The 14,097-nt window shown below is 33.3% G+C and overlaps 1 protein-coding gene across 1 annotated transcript in view; it reads left to right on the top strand.

Annotated features, from left to right (window-relative positions):
- The window catches only part of LOC139492218 (ras-related protein Rab-21-like), a 36,125-nt gene that overhangs the window by 12,421 nt on the left and 9,607 nt on the right, over positions 1 to 14,097 (top strand). The window contains exons 3-4 of the mRNA XM_071280401.1: positions 5,012 to 5,119; positions 7,611 to 7,729. Coding sequence (XP_071136502.1) covers positions 5,012 to 5,119; positions 7,611 to 7,729 — 227 coding nt within the window. The remainder of the gene's footprint in view (positions 1 to 5,011; positions 5,120 to 7,610; positions 7,730 to 14,097) is intronic.

Raw genomic sequence — 14,097 nt, 5'->3', positions numbered from 1 at the left:
TTATACACTTTCCATTATAATAGTTTACAACCATTTTAAAGTTAGAGACAATTCGAACAATTATAGATTAACTCTATATTTAGTAACTTCATTTGCATTGTACTATGTTTGATTCATTTTCTGTTCAACATTACATAATGGTATAGAGTATCCCATAGCAACATCAACAATGAACAATTACATGAATTATGACGTCACATACATGATGCCACTTTTTTGTACTTCAGGGGTTCCAATTTTGTATACTTTGTCCTGATGAAGCTGATCTAATCGGCGAAAAATGTCGACAATAAAAGATGCAGTTTACTTAGGTGTTGTTGTCAATGTAGCAGTATTCATAGAGGTGTAAATAAGCATGAACCAGAATGTAATGAACAAAAAGGTTCTGTACATGTACCTTGTAATTTTAGAACATTTAATTATCACTGCCACTTGAGAATACATGTACATGTTTTACCTATTTTTTACAAGATTCCTGAAATGGCTGCTATTCATTGGGGTTAGAAAGCGTTGACCGAAGTACAATTTGTATAAAGCGTAGAAGCGCTTCATTCTAAAAATGTGGACAGGGTCAACACTTTTACAACTCTATGAAGTTTACAAAAAGAAGCATTCAATACCTATAATTACACTTTTTAGCTAGGATCATGAAAACATGTTTTTTATTTTTATCAAATTTTTAATTTAATTTACCTCATGTACCTGTGCACTTTATTATGGGACCTTGTGTCATCATGAATGATAAATTTCATTGTGTAATTTGAAATGACGCAAGATTGCAGTTAGCCAATCAGGATGAAACATACATCTAATGTAATTATTACTAATTTAAAATAAGTAAAAAATAAGAAATGACTGACATTGAGAATTATTTGAACATTGGTTGTTTTATTTAAGTTAGCCATCTTTCCATTATATCTGTCAGGTTATAATCTTGACATTTTATGAGTATCCTGCAACATACTTAAAATTAAATTGTCTCTTCATTTCTATATTTTAATTAAGCTTTTTTTCAGACTTGCTGTCTTTTCTAAGCAGTTTACCTGGGTACATACTTACAATGTACATACATTCTTTGTAGTTTGACACTTTACAATTTTGCTATTAGAATCATCAATGTTGGACTAAGATTACACATTTTAATTTATTTACCTAGAAAACACATTCTCTCAGTCACTAAGTGGATGTCTGATTTATTTATTTACACCTACAAATCCATAAATTCATCGTCTCTTGATTTTGCTGTGCATTAAACATGTTAAAGGTATATTTCTTAGACAAAATATGATACAGACAAGAAATTCAAACAAATATGGCTTATTTTATAGACAAAAATTATGTTTCACTTGAAAGACTACATGTACACATCATTTTCCTGATTATTTCCTTCTAACAGTGTGGAAGGTGTTTTATGAAAGAATCACTCTGACTTTCTGTCAGTCTGTCCATTTTTTATGTAAACAAACAGGTAAACATGTCAGATATGAGCCTCCAGATATTGACAAAACACAAAACAAGGATCACTGGGGTAAAGCTGATGACCGTAACTGCATTCACGGTCATCCCAAGATGTCGGATGAAAAATTAGGTCAGTTTCTGTATTGTCTGTTAAAGTGTTTCTATATCATTTTCTTTACAAATCATACATTGAAACGATGTAAATTTATAAAAGAATCACTCGAAAATCACTAATTACTTCCGAGAAATGTGCATGAAACGGGAAATTCGATTTGAAAAAATCGTTAAGATGACCGTAAATCATAATCAAAATATTTTCAAGATGACCGTAACATAAAACAAGGATGACCGTGATTGGTAAAAAGATGACCGTAACTTGTAAAGGATGACCGTAATTTGTAAAGACTGACTGTAATTTATATAGGACGACCGTAACTTTTATAGGATGACCATCAATTCTAAGAAATATCCGTATTGTATTCAAAGCTTTTTTGTTGAGTTTGTCGATCTCAATAGGAGCTCGGTTAGCGGATATAAATATGTTTCATAAATTTCTTTTTTTAAACTATAATATAATTGGCCATATTTAGGATTTATAACAATTATAGTAAATCGCATATTTCTCGTAAACAATGAAATATTTATTGATATCGACGTTAAAATTTTAACACAAATTGACAGCGATACGACGAAAATTTGAAGAAACATGAATGTGTTCCTAGTACACGGATGCCTCATCTACACTATCATTTTCTATGTTTTGTGGACTATGAAAATGGGATAAAACTGTAATTTGGCATTAGAATTAAAAAGATCATACCATAGGGAAAATGTGTACTTAGTTTCAATTTTATTTACCTTGAAGCTGGACAAACGGACAAACAAACAGACGAACGGACGAACGTACGCACAGACCAGAAAAACATAATGCCAATAAATGGAGCATTAAAAACACTAATAATACATACGAATATTTGGTAACCGAGCCCATGTGTATGGTTCCAGAGGAAGCTGATTAAAATCTTAATTTGTCTTGATATATGCAGGCGGAAACACTTTTGAAATAGAACAAAAGAATAGAAGCTCTGTGTTTATCGAGAAAGCGATAAATGTTAACTGTAATGTTTGATATAGTAACAAAATTTTAAAAAGTTAATAGAAACAAATAAAACTACAATTTTTTTATTTAAAAAACACCTTTTGCATAAGTTTTCAATGTATCTATAACATAGTAATGCAAAACAATAAGATATCAAGTCGACGACATGGTTCTTATCGGGGCCTTTTATAGCTGACTATGCGGTATTGGCTTTGCTCATTGTTGAAGGCCTTACGGTTACCTATAGTTGTTAATGTTTGTGTCATTTTGGTCTTTTCTGGATAGTTGTCTCATTGGCAATAATACCACATCTTCTTTTTTATATATAGTATCTATAAGTTGGATGTAGAAAATGCATAACCTCCGGTTTTTTTTTTTTATCACGGACGGAGAACATATCAATCTTTTAGTTCAGAAATTTTCGTGTCTGCCCTTCCATTATGTGAATCAAGAAAAAATTCCCCAAAACAGGTAACGATTGTATCGAAAAGGATAAAATCGAGTGCACCTTTTTATGTTGGGGCATGTTTGGGGTGTATATTTGTCTTTAAAACGTACAAAGCAGGAGTATTTTATATAGCATCTCGCTTCAGATTCTATCATTATTATATATCAAAGCTACAGGTTGACTTTATAACGTAAAAAAATGACAGTACGAAAAGATGAAATATATGGGTCAAGTGAGATACCTATCTAATGAATCACAAAAACAGAGTAGGTGTGTTCGAATAGCTATTTTTTCTAAAAGTACTTGACGACAGTCTTTTAATTTGGATGATGAAAATGGATATCTTCGAAAAAATATGATTTTCTTGTGTGTGATAACTAGGGTTTATAATCTTCAACCACTGAAAATGTTTAGTCTGCCCTTCCACGAAATATTTAATTAGAATTTTTTTAAATGCTTAAGAATTTTCAAAAATTCCATCTGACATCCGAACAGACACTATTTTAAAGTTGAATCAATGCAGACAAGATCATTAACTAATGCTCATTAGCTAGTAGATACATTGTCTTTTAAAATATAACTGACATATAACGATCGATCGTAATGGTGCTATGAGGATAAATTTATCAGTTTTCAAGAGCAAAATTGGCAGAGCGTCATCCCTACAATGGCTTCCATTTCTACGATTGTGAGCATGAACTGGCGTAATGGGGAGATAATTTTGAAGAAGTAGAATCCTGACTGTATGAATAACATTTCTGTATATATATTATAATTATACAAATTGACAACGTTCCGCCTTGTGATACGCTTTTCGTACAATACTATTTTAAGGATTTACTTTGCTGGAGTTCACCTTCACTAGTTTATTCGAATGATATTTTCAAAATATTTCTGTTATTTTATTTGCACGACAAAATGAAAGACAATATAATATCAATGGGTGTACATGCAATTTTTTGGCATTTTTAAAAATGTGAATTTATTATATGTCATTAAAAGGAATCCCAGAAACAAAACAAAAAATCTTTTGTTGAGCAGTTGAAGGCTGTGCACCGCATTTTTTTCATTATGCTTGTAAGGTGTCATTTTATCGCGCTTTTGTAGCATGTTTTCCCTTCCTGTTCATTTGCATGTCTTTTGGCAAATTCATTTTAAAAATTAAACCCTCTACTGTAAAAAAGATACATATGGTAATCTTTGCATTTGAAGCACGTCTTATTTTCTTCTACCTATAGGATAAAACTCTCATATTAATATGTGTATACCAACACGATTAATCATTTGATACAAAAAGATAGTTATATAAATACGGTTATTTCTAAGAATTGAGGGTCATCCTTTAAAAGTTACGGTCATCATTTACAAATTACGGTCATCTTAAAAGCAGTTACGGTCAGCCTTGTTATGAATCGCTGATTCTGTTACGGTCATCTCGATTGTGATTTACGGTCATCTTGGCGATTTTTTCAAATCGAATTTCCCGTTTCATGCACATTTCTCAGAAGTAATTAGTGATTTCCGAGTGATTCTTTTATAAATTTACATCGTTTCAATGTATGATTTGTAAAGAAAATGATATAGAAACACTTTAACAGACAATACAGAAACTGACCTAATTTTTCATCCGACATCTTGGGATGACCGTGAATGCAGTTACGGTCATCAGCTTTACCCCAGTGAAGGATGCACATGAAAGCATATAATCTTTGTCCAACACAATTATTTTGATAAAAGGGAGATAATCAAACTTAATTACTTGATATTGCAATAAATTGTAAGTAACTTTTTCAGAACTCCTCATTAGGGGTCTAGGTTTGAATTTAATGTCTCATTCATGATCAAGAATACATGCATAAACTTATTATATAAAATTTTACCAGCAATCATTTAAATAACAGCACAGCTGCCCCAGTTCAAATGTTATAATTAAAATTGCTGATCAGAATATTTGTAACAGATTAATTTTTAACCAAGTTCCAAAATGAAATGTGATTATTTTTCAGGATACAGCAGGACAGGAGAGATTTCATGCCTTAGGTCCTATATATTACAGAGATAGCAATGGTGCCATATTAGTTTATGATATAACAGATGAAGACTCATTTCAAAAAGTTTGTTTACATTTCAGTCATTATACCTCGCTTTAAAAAAGGGGGGGGGTATACTGTTTTACCTCTGTCTGTCAGTCCGTCCGTCCATCAGTCCGTCCGTCAGTCAGTCAGTCCGTCCCATGAAACTTTCGTCACATTTTTCTCAGGAACTACACATCCACCCTTTCTGTAATTTGGTATCAACATTTATATATGTCAGCCACACCGTGTGATGCGTTTTCAGATTCATCACTTGACAACTTCCTGTTTACCGAACACTTGTCTGATTTTACACATGATAGCCAAGTTGAATATTTTCGTCACATTTTTCTCAGGAACTACAATACAAGGATTTCTGAAATTTGGTTTCAGGATTTATATTAGTCAGCTATACCGTGTGATGCGTTTTAAGATTCATCACTCGACAACTTCCTGTTTACCGAACACTTGTATGATTTTACACATGATAGCCAAGTTGAAAATTTTCGTCACATTTTTCTCAGGAACTACAATACAAGGATTTCTGAAATTTGGTTTCAGGATTTATATAAGTCAGCTATACCGTGTGATTCGTTTTCAGATTCATCACTCGACTACTTCCTGTTTACCGAACACTTGTATGATTTTACACATGATAACCAAGTTAAAAATTTTCGTCACATTTTTCTCAGAAACTACAGTACAAGGATTTCTGAAATTTGGTTTCAGGATTTTTATAAGTCAGCTATACCGTGTGATGCGTTTTCAGATTCATCACTCGACAACTTCCTGTTTACCGAACACTTGCATATTTTTACACTATTAATATTATCCACTTGCGGCGGGGGTATCATCAGTGAGCAGTAGCTCACAGTTTCACTTGTTCTGTAATCACTTGCTTGCTTATAGGATTATATGTATCTTGCTGCCTTCTTAATATAAAACTTTATTTTGGTGATTGATAAATTTTCCTTTTAGGATTTATCATGTTTAAGGCATATGAAATATGTTTCTAAAAGTGTCATCTTGGATTGGAACTTTAATTAAAATCCATTCATGTTTAAATTTTGAAATAGAATAGAAAATAGAAACAGGGAATGTATCAAAAACACAAGAACCAAACAAAACAGCCAGGAAGCAGTCATCATTTGACCCTTAACAATTATGTATACTAGTCCAACAAAATGATCGCCTAACTAAATTCTGAAACACACAAATCAACAAAAATGAATAAAAACAAAAAACACAAGACTATCAAAGGCCCACATGCCTCAAAATATGGCTTGGTTTTTGTCGAGCCTGTAACTTTTGTTGATGAAAGCTCGACATAGGGATAGTGATCCGCCGGCGGCGGCTACGACAGCAGCGGCGTTAGCTCACTTCTTAAAAGCTTTATATTTTAGAAGGTGGAAACCCTGGATGCTTCATACTTTGTATATAGATGCTTCCTGTTATGAAGTTTCCGTCAGTCACATATCCAATGTCCTTGACCTCATTTTCATGGTTCAGTGACCACTTGAAAAAAAAGTTCAAATTTTTTGTAATGTTGAATTCTCTCTTATAATAAGTAAAAGGATAACTATATTTGATATGTGCGTACCTTGCAAGGTCCTAATGTCTGTCAGACAGTTTTCACTAGACCTCAACCTCATTTCATGGATCAGTGAACAAGGTTAAGTTTTGGTGGTCAAGTCCATATCTCAGATACTATAAGCAATAGAGCTAGTATATTTGGTGTATGGAAGGACTGTAAGGTGTACATGTCCAACTGGCAGGTGTCATCTGACCTTGACCTCATTTTCATGGTTCAGTGGTTATAGTTAAATTTTTGTGTTTTGGTCTGTTTTTCTCATACTATATGCAATAGGTCTACTATATTTGTTGTATGGAATGATTGTAAGGTGTACATGTCTAGCGGGCAGATGTCATGTGACCTTGACCTCATTTTCATGGTTCAGTGGTCAAAGTTAATTTTTTGAGTTTTGGTCTTTTTATCTAATACTATATGCCATAGGTCAACTATATTTGGTGTATGGAAATATTTTATGATCTTTACATCAGTCGCGAAGGTTTTATTTGACCTTGACCTCATTTTCACGGTTGATTGCACAGTGTTAAGTTTTTGTGTTTTGGTCTATTTTTCTTAAACTATAAGTAATGGGTCAACTATATATATTGTATAGAAGCATTGTTAGCTGTACATGTCTGTCTGGCATGGTTCATCTGACCTTGACCTCATTTTCAAGGTTCATTGGTCTTTGTTTAGTTATCTTGGTTAATGTTAAGTTTATGTGACAGTTGTAATAAAGCTTGTAATAAAGCTTAGCTTTATACTTAGGACTATCAACATAATATCAATGATTAGTATAGAAGGCGAGACATTTCAGCGTGTGCACTCTTGTTATACATATATATATATATTTCTAGCCAATATTAAATAATCTTTTTTTTTTGTACACATTTTAACAATGAATTGTATATTTATTATTAATGTTATTTAATTTCTTAATTAATTTTTTTTTATGAAATCTAGGTTAAGAACTGGGTTAAAGAATTAAGGAAGATGTTAGGGAATGATATCAGTCTATGTATAGCTGGTAATAAAATAGATTTAGAAAAAGATCGCCATGTGGCAGTATCTGATGCAGAAGCGTAAGTATTTTTCATTCAGCAGTGGTTCAAATTAGCGGTTTTTTGCAATCGTACTCTCCTTTTGGTTACAAGCTATGCCCAAAAAGACCTTTGATTTGAAAGAAAATTAAAATTAACTTTGCTGACCAAAATTTCAAAACAATCTCAAAATTTATTTTCATCTTTATCTTATTCATGACAGCCATGTTAATTTTATTCATCAGCTAGCTTAATACCGAAAATCGCCAACAAGTAATGTGTCAATCAGAATGAAATCCTATCTGACTGACAGAAAAAACATAGAAAAACAATATATGCCATGAACTGGAAATGAAGACATTACAATACCAGATCAGATTCCGGTGGCAGATAAGGGTTAATTCGGGTTTCCTGATCAAATACAATTTTTTTTTTTAAATCCATGTAGGAGACAATACATCTATGATGATGAAATATATAGCATGTTTATCTATTGTCATAAAAATTCATAATATCTAAAAAATTAGTAGATTTATCCTTATATTTGAATAAAGTAACATTATTTGTTAGTGGAAAATTGTTTTAATGTTAATTAGGCTTAAAATAAAAATTGTTTGCTATCCCCTCTTTGTGATTAAAGTCAACTTTCCTAACATTCAATCATTACATGGACTAAACTTAAATGTTTTTCTCAAGGGGCCAGCTGGGCCCCTAAGATATTTTTTTCAGGGGCCAACTTGAAATTTTAGGAGCCCACTAATCTTTATACTAAAAGACTAATAGAAAATAAAACTGAAAATTACTTTTTATATACTTACTAACGGTGTTCCAGCTTGAAACTCAGGGTAGAAGGGTGCTAGTTTTCTAAAATGGGCACTAAAGGGCAAAAACACATACTGTAAGGGTACTTTGTATAAATTACCTTGAATATTGCTAGCTATAGGTTCAGCTGTAAAAATTAGTTATGCCCCACCTACGATAGTAGAGGGGCATTATGTTTTCTGGTCTGTGCCTCCGTTCGTCTGTGCGTACGTCCGTCCGTTCAGGTTAAAGTTTTTGGTCAAGGTAGTTTTTGATGAAGCTGAAGTCCAATCAACTTGAAACTTTGTACACTTGTTGCTTATGATATGATCTTTCTAATTTTAAAGCCAAATTAGACTTTTGACCCCAATTTCACGGTCCACTGAACATAGAAAATGAAAGTGGGAGTTTCAGGTTAAAGTTTTTGGTCAAGGTAGTTTTTGATGAAGCTGAAGTCCAATCAACTTGAAACTTAGTACACTTGTTGCTTATGATAATTTTAATGCCAAATTAGATAATTACCCAATTTCACGGTCCATGGAACTTGGAAAAGGATAGTGCGAGTGGGGCATCTGTGTACTTTGGACACATTCTTGTTTTATCCAATTATCATACCATGAAGCAAAGCATATATCATTTTAATGTTTATGTAAACTAACTTGTACATTTGGTTAGGAAAAAAATCATCAGAAATTTCAATGTTTTATAACTTTTATATATATCATTCTATGAAAATAAGTAGTTTTGAAAGATGGAGGTTTTAAGTCTCTTTCTTTGAACATTAAATACTATCTCAATCCGAGCGATCCTCTAATAATGTTGATCAAAATATATTTTTATGCCCCACCTACGATAGTAGAGGGGCATTATGTTTTCTGGTCTGTGCGTTCGTCCGTCCGTCCGTCTGTCCGTTCGTCCGTCTGTCCCGCTCCAGGTTAAAGTTTTTGGTCAAGGTAGTTTTTGATGAAGTTGAAGTCCAATCGACTTCAAACTTAGTACACATGTTCCCTATGATATGATCTTTCTAATTTTAATGCCAAATTAGAGTTTTTACCCCAATTTCACGGTCCACTGAACATGGAAAATGATAGTGCGAGTGGGGCATTCGTGTACTGAGGACACATTCTTGTTCAATAAGTTTTTAAGGAAGATTGGGTATCGAATTAGATATTAGGATATATATTTACGAGATTTTGCGTTTTGTTTTTTTCATTAAATATTTTTGTAAATAGCCATTCAGGGACAAGTTACCGTATAACACAGGCTTGTAATGACTCCCAGGGCAATAAGAAAACATAAAATTGAGAATGGAAATGGGGAATGTGTCAAAGAGACAACAACCTGACCATAGAAAAAACAACAGCAGAAGGTCACTAACAGGTCTTCAATGTAGCGAAACATTCCCGCACCTGGAGGCATCCTTCAGCTGGCCCCTAAACAAATATATACTAGTTCAGTGATAATGAACGCCATACTAATTTCCGAATTGTACACAAGAAACTAAAATTAAAAAAAACCAGGACTAACAAAGGCCAGAGGCTCCTGACTTGGGACAGGCGCAAAAATGCGGCGGGGTTAAACATGTTTATGAGATCTCAACCCTCCCCCTATACCTCTAGCCAATGTAGAAAAGTAAATGCATAACAATACGCACATTTAAAATTCCCCTTTCGTAATGCTTATTGAACAGTTTAGAAGAACACACTATTCAATAATGAAATGATTGTAGAAATTTTTCAGAATTACGAAAACATGCGGAAAGAAAGGTATATGCCATACCGTGACTCCGGATTGAAAACATAGCTGTCCGACTGGGTTTAGGTTATTAGAAAGAACCTACTGGTTTTTGGGAAATACTCTTTATATCTATATCACTTTGATAAGACAAACAGGTTTCCTTTTGGGAACAGTCTTTGTTAATATCGCGTGGGAAAGGGTACAAATGGGATTTACTTCAATTTTTTTACAGTCGCCAGCTGGGCGATTAGGATGATTAAATATATTCGCCCAGCCGAAAATCTGGTCGCCTTGGGCGACTGGGCGAGCGTTAAGTTTAGTCCCTGCATTATGTGAAGATGATATATTTCTGTTTTCATTTATAGTCTTTTTATACGACCGCAAAAAACTTTTGCAATCGTATATTGGTATGATGTTGGCGTCGTCATTGTCATCGGAAGACACATTGGTTTTCACAAAAATTGAATTCTTGGGATTCTTTGATATGTTAAATCTAAACATGTACTTAGATTTAATACGACCGCAAAAATTGAAATTTTTTTGGTCGTATATTGGTATGACATTGGCGTCTTCGTCGTCATTGTCTGGAGACATTTGGTTTTCGCACTAAAACTTTAGTATAAGTAAATAGAAATCTATGAAATTTAAACACAAGGTTTATGACCATAAAATAAAGGTTGGGATTGATTTTGGGAGTTTTGGTTCCTACAGTTTACGAATAAGGGGCCAAAAAGGGTCCAAATAAGCATTTTTCTTGGTTTTTGCACAATAACTTTAGTATAAGTAGATGGAAATCTATGAAATTTAAACACAAGGTTTATGACCACAAAAGGAAGGTTGGGATTGATTTTGGGAGTTTTGGTCCCAACAGTTTAGGAATAAGAGGCAAACAAGGACCCAAATAAGCATTTGTTTTGGTTTTTGCACAATAACTTTAGTATCAGTAAATAGAAATCTATGAAATTTAAACACAAGGTTTATGACCACAAAAGGAAGGTTGGGATTGATTTTGGGAGTTTTGGTCCCCACAGTTTAGGAATTAAGGGCCAAAAAAAGGGCCCAAATAATAATTTTTCTTGGTTTTTGCACAATAACTTTAGTATAAGTAAACAGAAATATATGAAATTTAAACACAAGGTTTATGACCACAAAAGGAAGGTTAGGATTCATTTTGGAGTTTTGGTCTTTACAGTTTAGGAATTAGTGGCCAAAAGGGTCCCAAATTAAATTTTGTTTGATTTCATCAAAAATTTAATTCTTGGGGTTCTTTGATATATGCTGTATCTAAACACGTACTTAGATTTTTGATTATGGGCCCAGTTTTCAAGTTGGTCCAAATTAGGGTCCAAAATGAGACTTTGTTTGATTACAACAAAAATTGAAAGTATGGGGTTCTTCAAATATGCTGAAAATAACCATGTATTTAGATTTTTAATATTTTGGGCCCTGTTATTAAATTGGTCCACATTGAGTTCTAAAGGGTCCAAAATTGAACATTATTTGATTTCATCAAAAATTGAATTCTTGGGGTTCTTTGATATGCTGAATCTAACCATGTATTTAGATTTTGGATATTGGACCATAATAGGTAAATGTCCAATTTAAAATTTTTAGGTTTTTATACGCCCGGGACGGGACGTATTATGGTATACCTTTGTCCGTCTGTCCGTCCGTCCGTCTGTCTGTCCGTCCGTCCGTCCGTCCGTCCGTCTGTCCGTCCGTCGTCCACACTTCGGACAATAACTCAAAAACACTTTCACCAATTTCCATGAAACTTTAGTGAATTGTTTATATCTATTGACGTAAGCTCCCTTTCGTTTTTTTTTAATTTCAGATTTTAAGTTTTGGATTTATGGGGCTTTATTCATAAAAAAGGGGGGATTTTCAACACTTCGGACAATAACTCAAAAAGGCTTTCACCAATGTCCATGAAACTTTGGTGAATTGTTAATATCTATTGACGTAAGCTCCCTTTCGTTTTTAGCTCACCTGGCCTAAAAGACCATGTGAGCTTTTCTCATCACTTGGCGTCCGTCGTCGTCTGTCGTCGTTAACAATTTTTCAAACATCTTCTCCTCTGAAACTACTGAATGGATTTGAATGAAACTTAGCATGATTGTTCCTTAGATTATCCTGCACAAAGTGTGTGCTTCGATTTTTGATCCGTCAAAAAACATGGCCGCCGTTACTTAAAATAGAACATAGGGGTCAAATGCAGTTTTTGGCTTATATCTCAAAAACGAAAGCTTTTAGAGCAAATCTGACATGGGGTAAAAATGTTCATTAGGTCAAGATCTATCAGCCCTGAAATTTTCAGATGAATCAAACAAACCATTGTTGGGTTGCTGCCACTTAATTGGTAATTTTAAGGAAATTTTGCAGTTTTTGGTCATTATCTTGAATATTATTATAGATAAAGATAAACTGTAAACAGCAAAAATGATCAGCAAAGTAAGATCTACAAATAAGTTAATATGACCAAAATTGTCAATTGACCCCTTAAGGGGTTATTGTCCTTTAATGACAATTTTTCACAATTTGTTCATCACATTTGCTAACTTTAAAAAATCTTCTCCTCTAAAACTACTGAATGGATCTGGATGAAACTTAGCATGATTGTTCCTTAGCTTATCCTGCACAAAGTGTGTGCTTCGATTTTTGATCCGTCAAAAAACAATGCCGCCGTTACTTAAATAGAACATAGGGGTCAAATGCAGTTTTTGGCTTATATCTCAAAAACGAAAGCATTTAGAGCAAATCTGACATGGGGTAAAAATGTTCATTAGGTCAAGATTTATCAGCCCTGAAATTTTCAGATGAATCAAACAAACCATTGTTGGGTTGCTGCCACTTAATTGGTAATTTTAAGGAAATTTTGCAGTTTTTGGTCATTATCTTGAATATTATTATAGATAAAGATAAACTGTAAACAGCAAAAATGATCAGAAAAGTAAGATCTACAAATAAGTTAATATGACCAAAATTGTCAATTGACCCCTTAAGGGGTTATTGTCCTTTAATGACAATTTTTCACAATTTGTTCATCACATTTGCTAACTTTAAAAAAATCTTCTCCTCTAAAACTACTGAATGGATTTGGATGAAACTTAGCATGATTGTTCCTTAGATTATCCTGCACAAAGTGTGTGCTTTGATTTTTGATCTGTCAAAAAACATGGCCGCTGTTACTTAAAATAGAACATAGGGGTCAAATGCAGTTTTTGGCTTATATCTCAAAAACGAAAGCATTTAGAGCAAATCTGACATGGGGTAAAAATGTTTATTAGGTCAAGATCTATCAGCCCTGAAATTTTCAGATGAATCAAACAAACCATTGTTGGGTTGCTGCCACTTAATTGGTAATTTTAAGGAAATTTTGCAGTTTTTGGTCATTATCTTGAATATTATTATAGATAAAGATAAACTGTAAACAGCAAAAATGATCAGAAAAGTAAGATCTACAAATAAGTTAATATGACCAAAATTGTCAATTGACCCCTTAAGGGGTTATTGTCCTTTAATGACAATTTTTCACAATTTGTTCATCACATTTGCTAACTTTAAAAAAATCTTCTCCTCTAAAACTACTGAATGGATTTGGATGAAACTTAGCATGATTGTTCCTTAGATTATCCTGCACAAAGTGTGTGCTTTGATTTTTGATCTGTCAAAAAACATGGCCGCCGTTACTTAAAATAGAACATAGGGGTCAAATGCAGTTTTTGGCTTATATCTCAAAAACGAAAGCATTTAGAGCAAATCTGACATGGGGTAAAAATGTTTATTAGGTCAAGATCTATCAGCCCTGAAATTTTCAGATGAATCAAACAAACCATTGTTGGGTTGCTGCCACTTAATTGGTAATTTTAAGG

This window comes from Mytilus edulis, chromosome 10 (genome assembly GCF_963676685.1).
Source record: "Mytilus edulis chromosome 10, xbMytEdul2.2, whole genome shotgun sequence".
Taxonomy (NCBI): Eukaryota; Metazoa; Mollusca; class Bivalvia; order Mytilida; family Mytilidae; genus Mytilus; species Mytilus edulis.
This window is presented reverse-complemented; position numbering and strand designations above follow the sequence as displayed.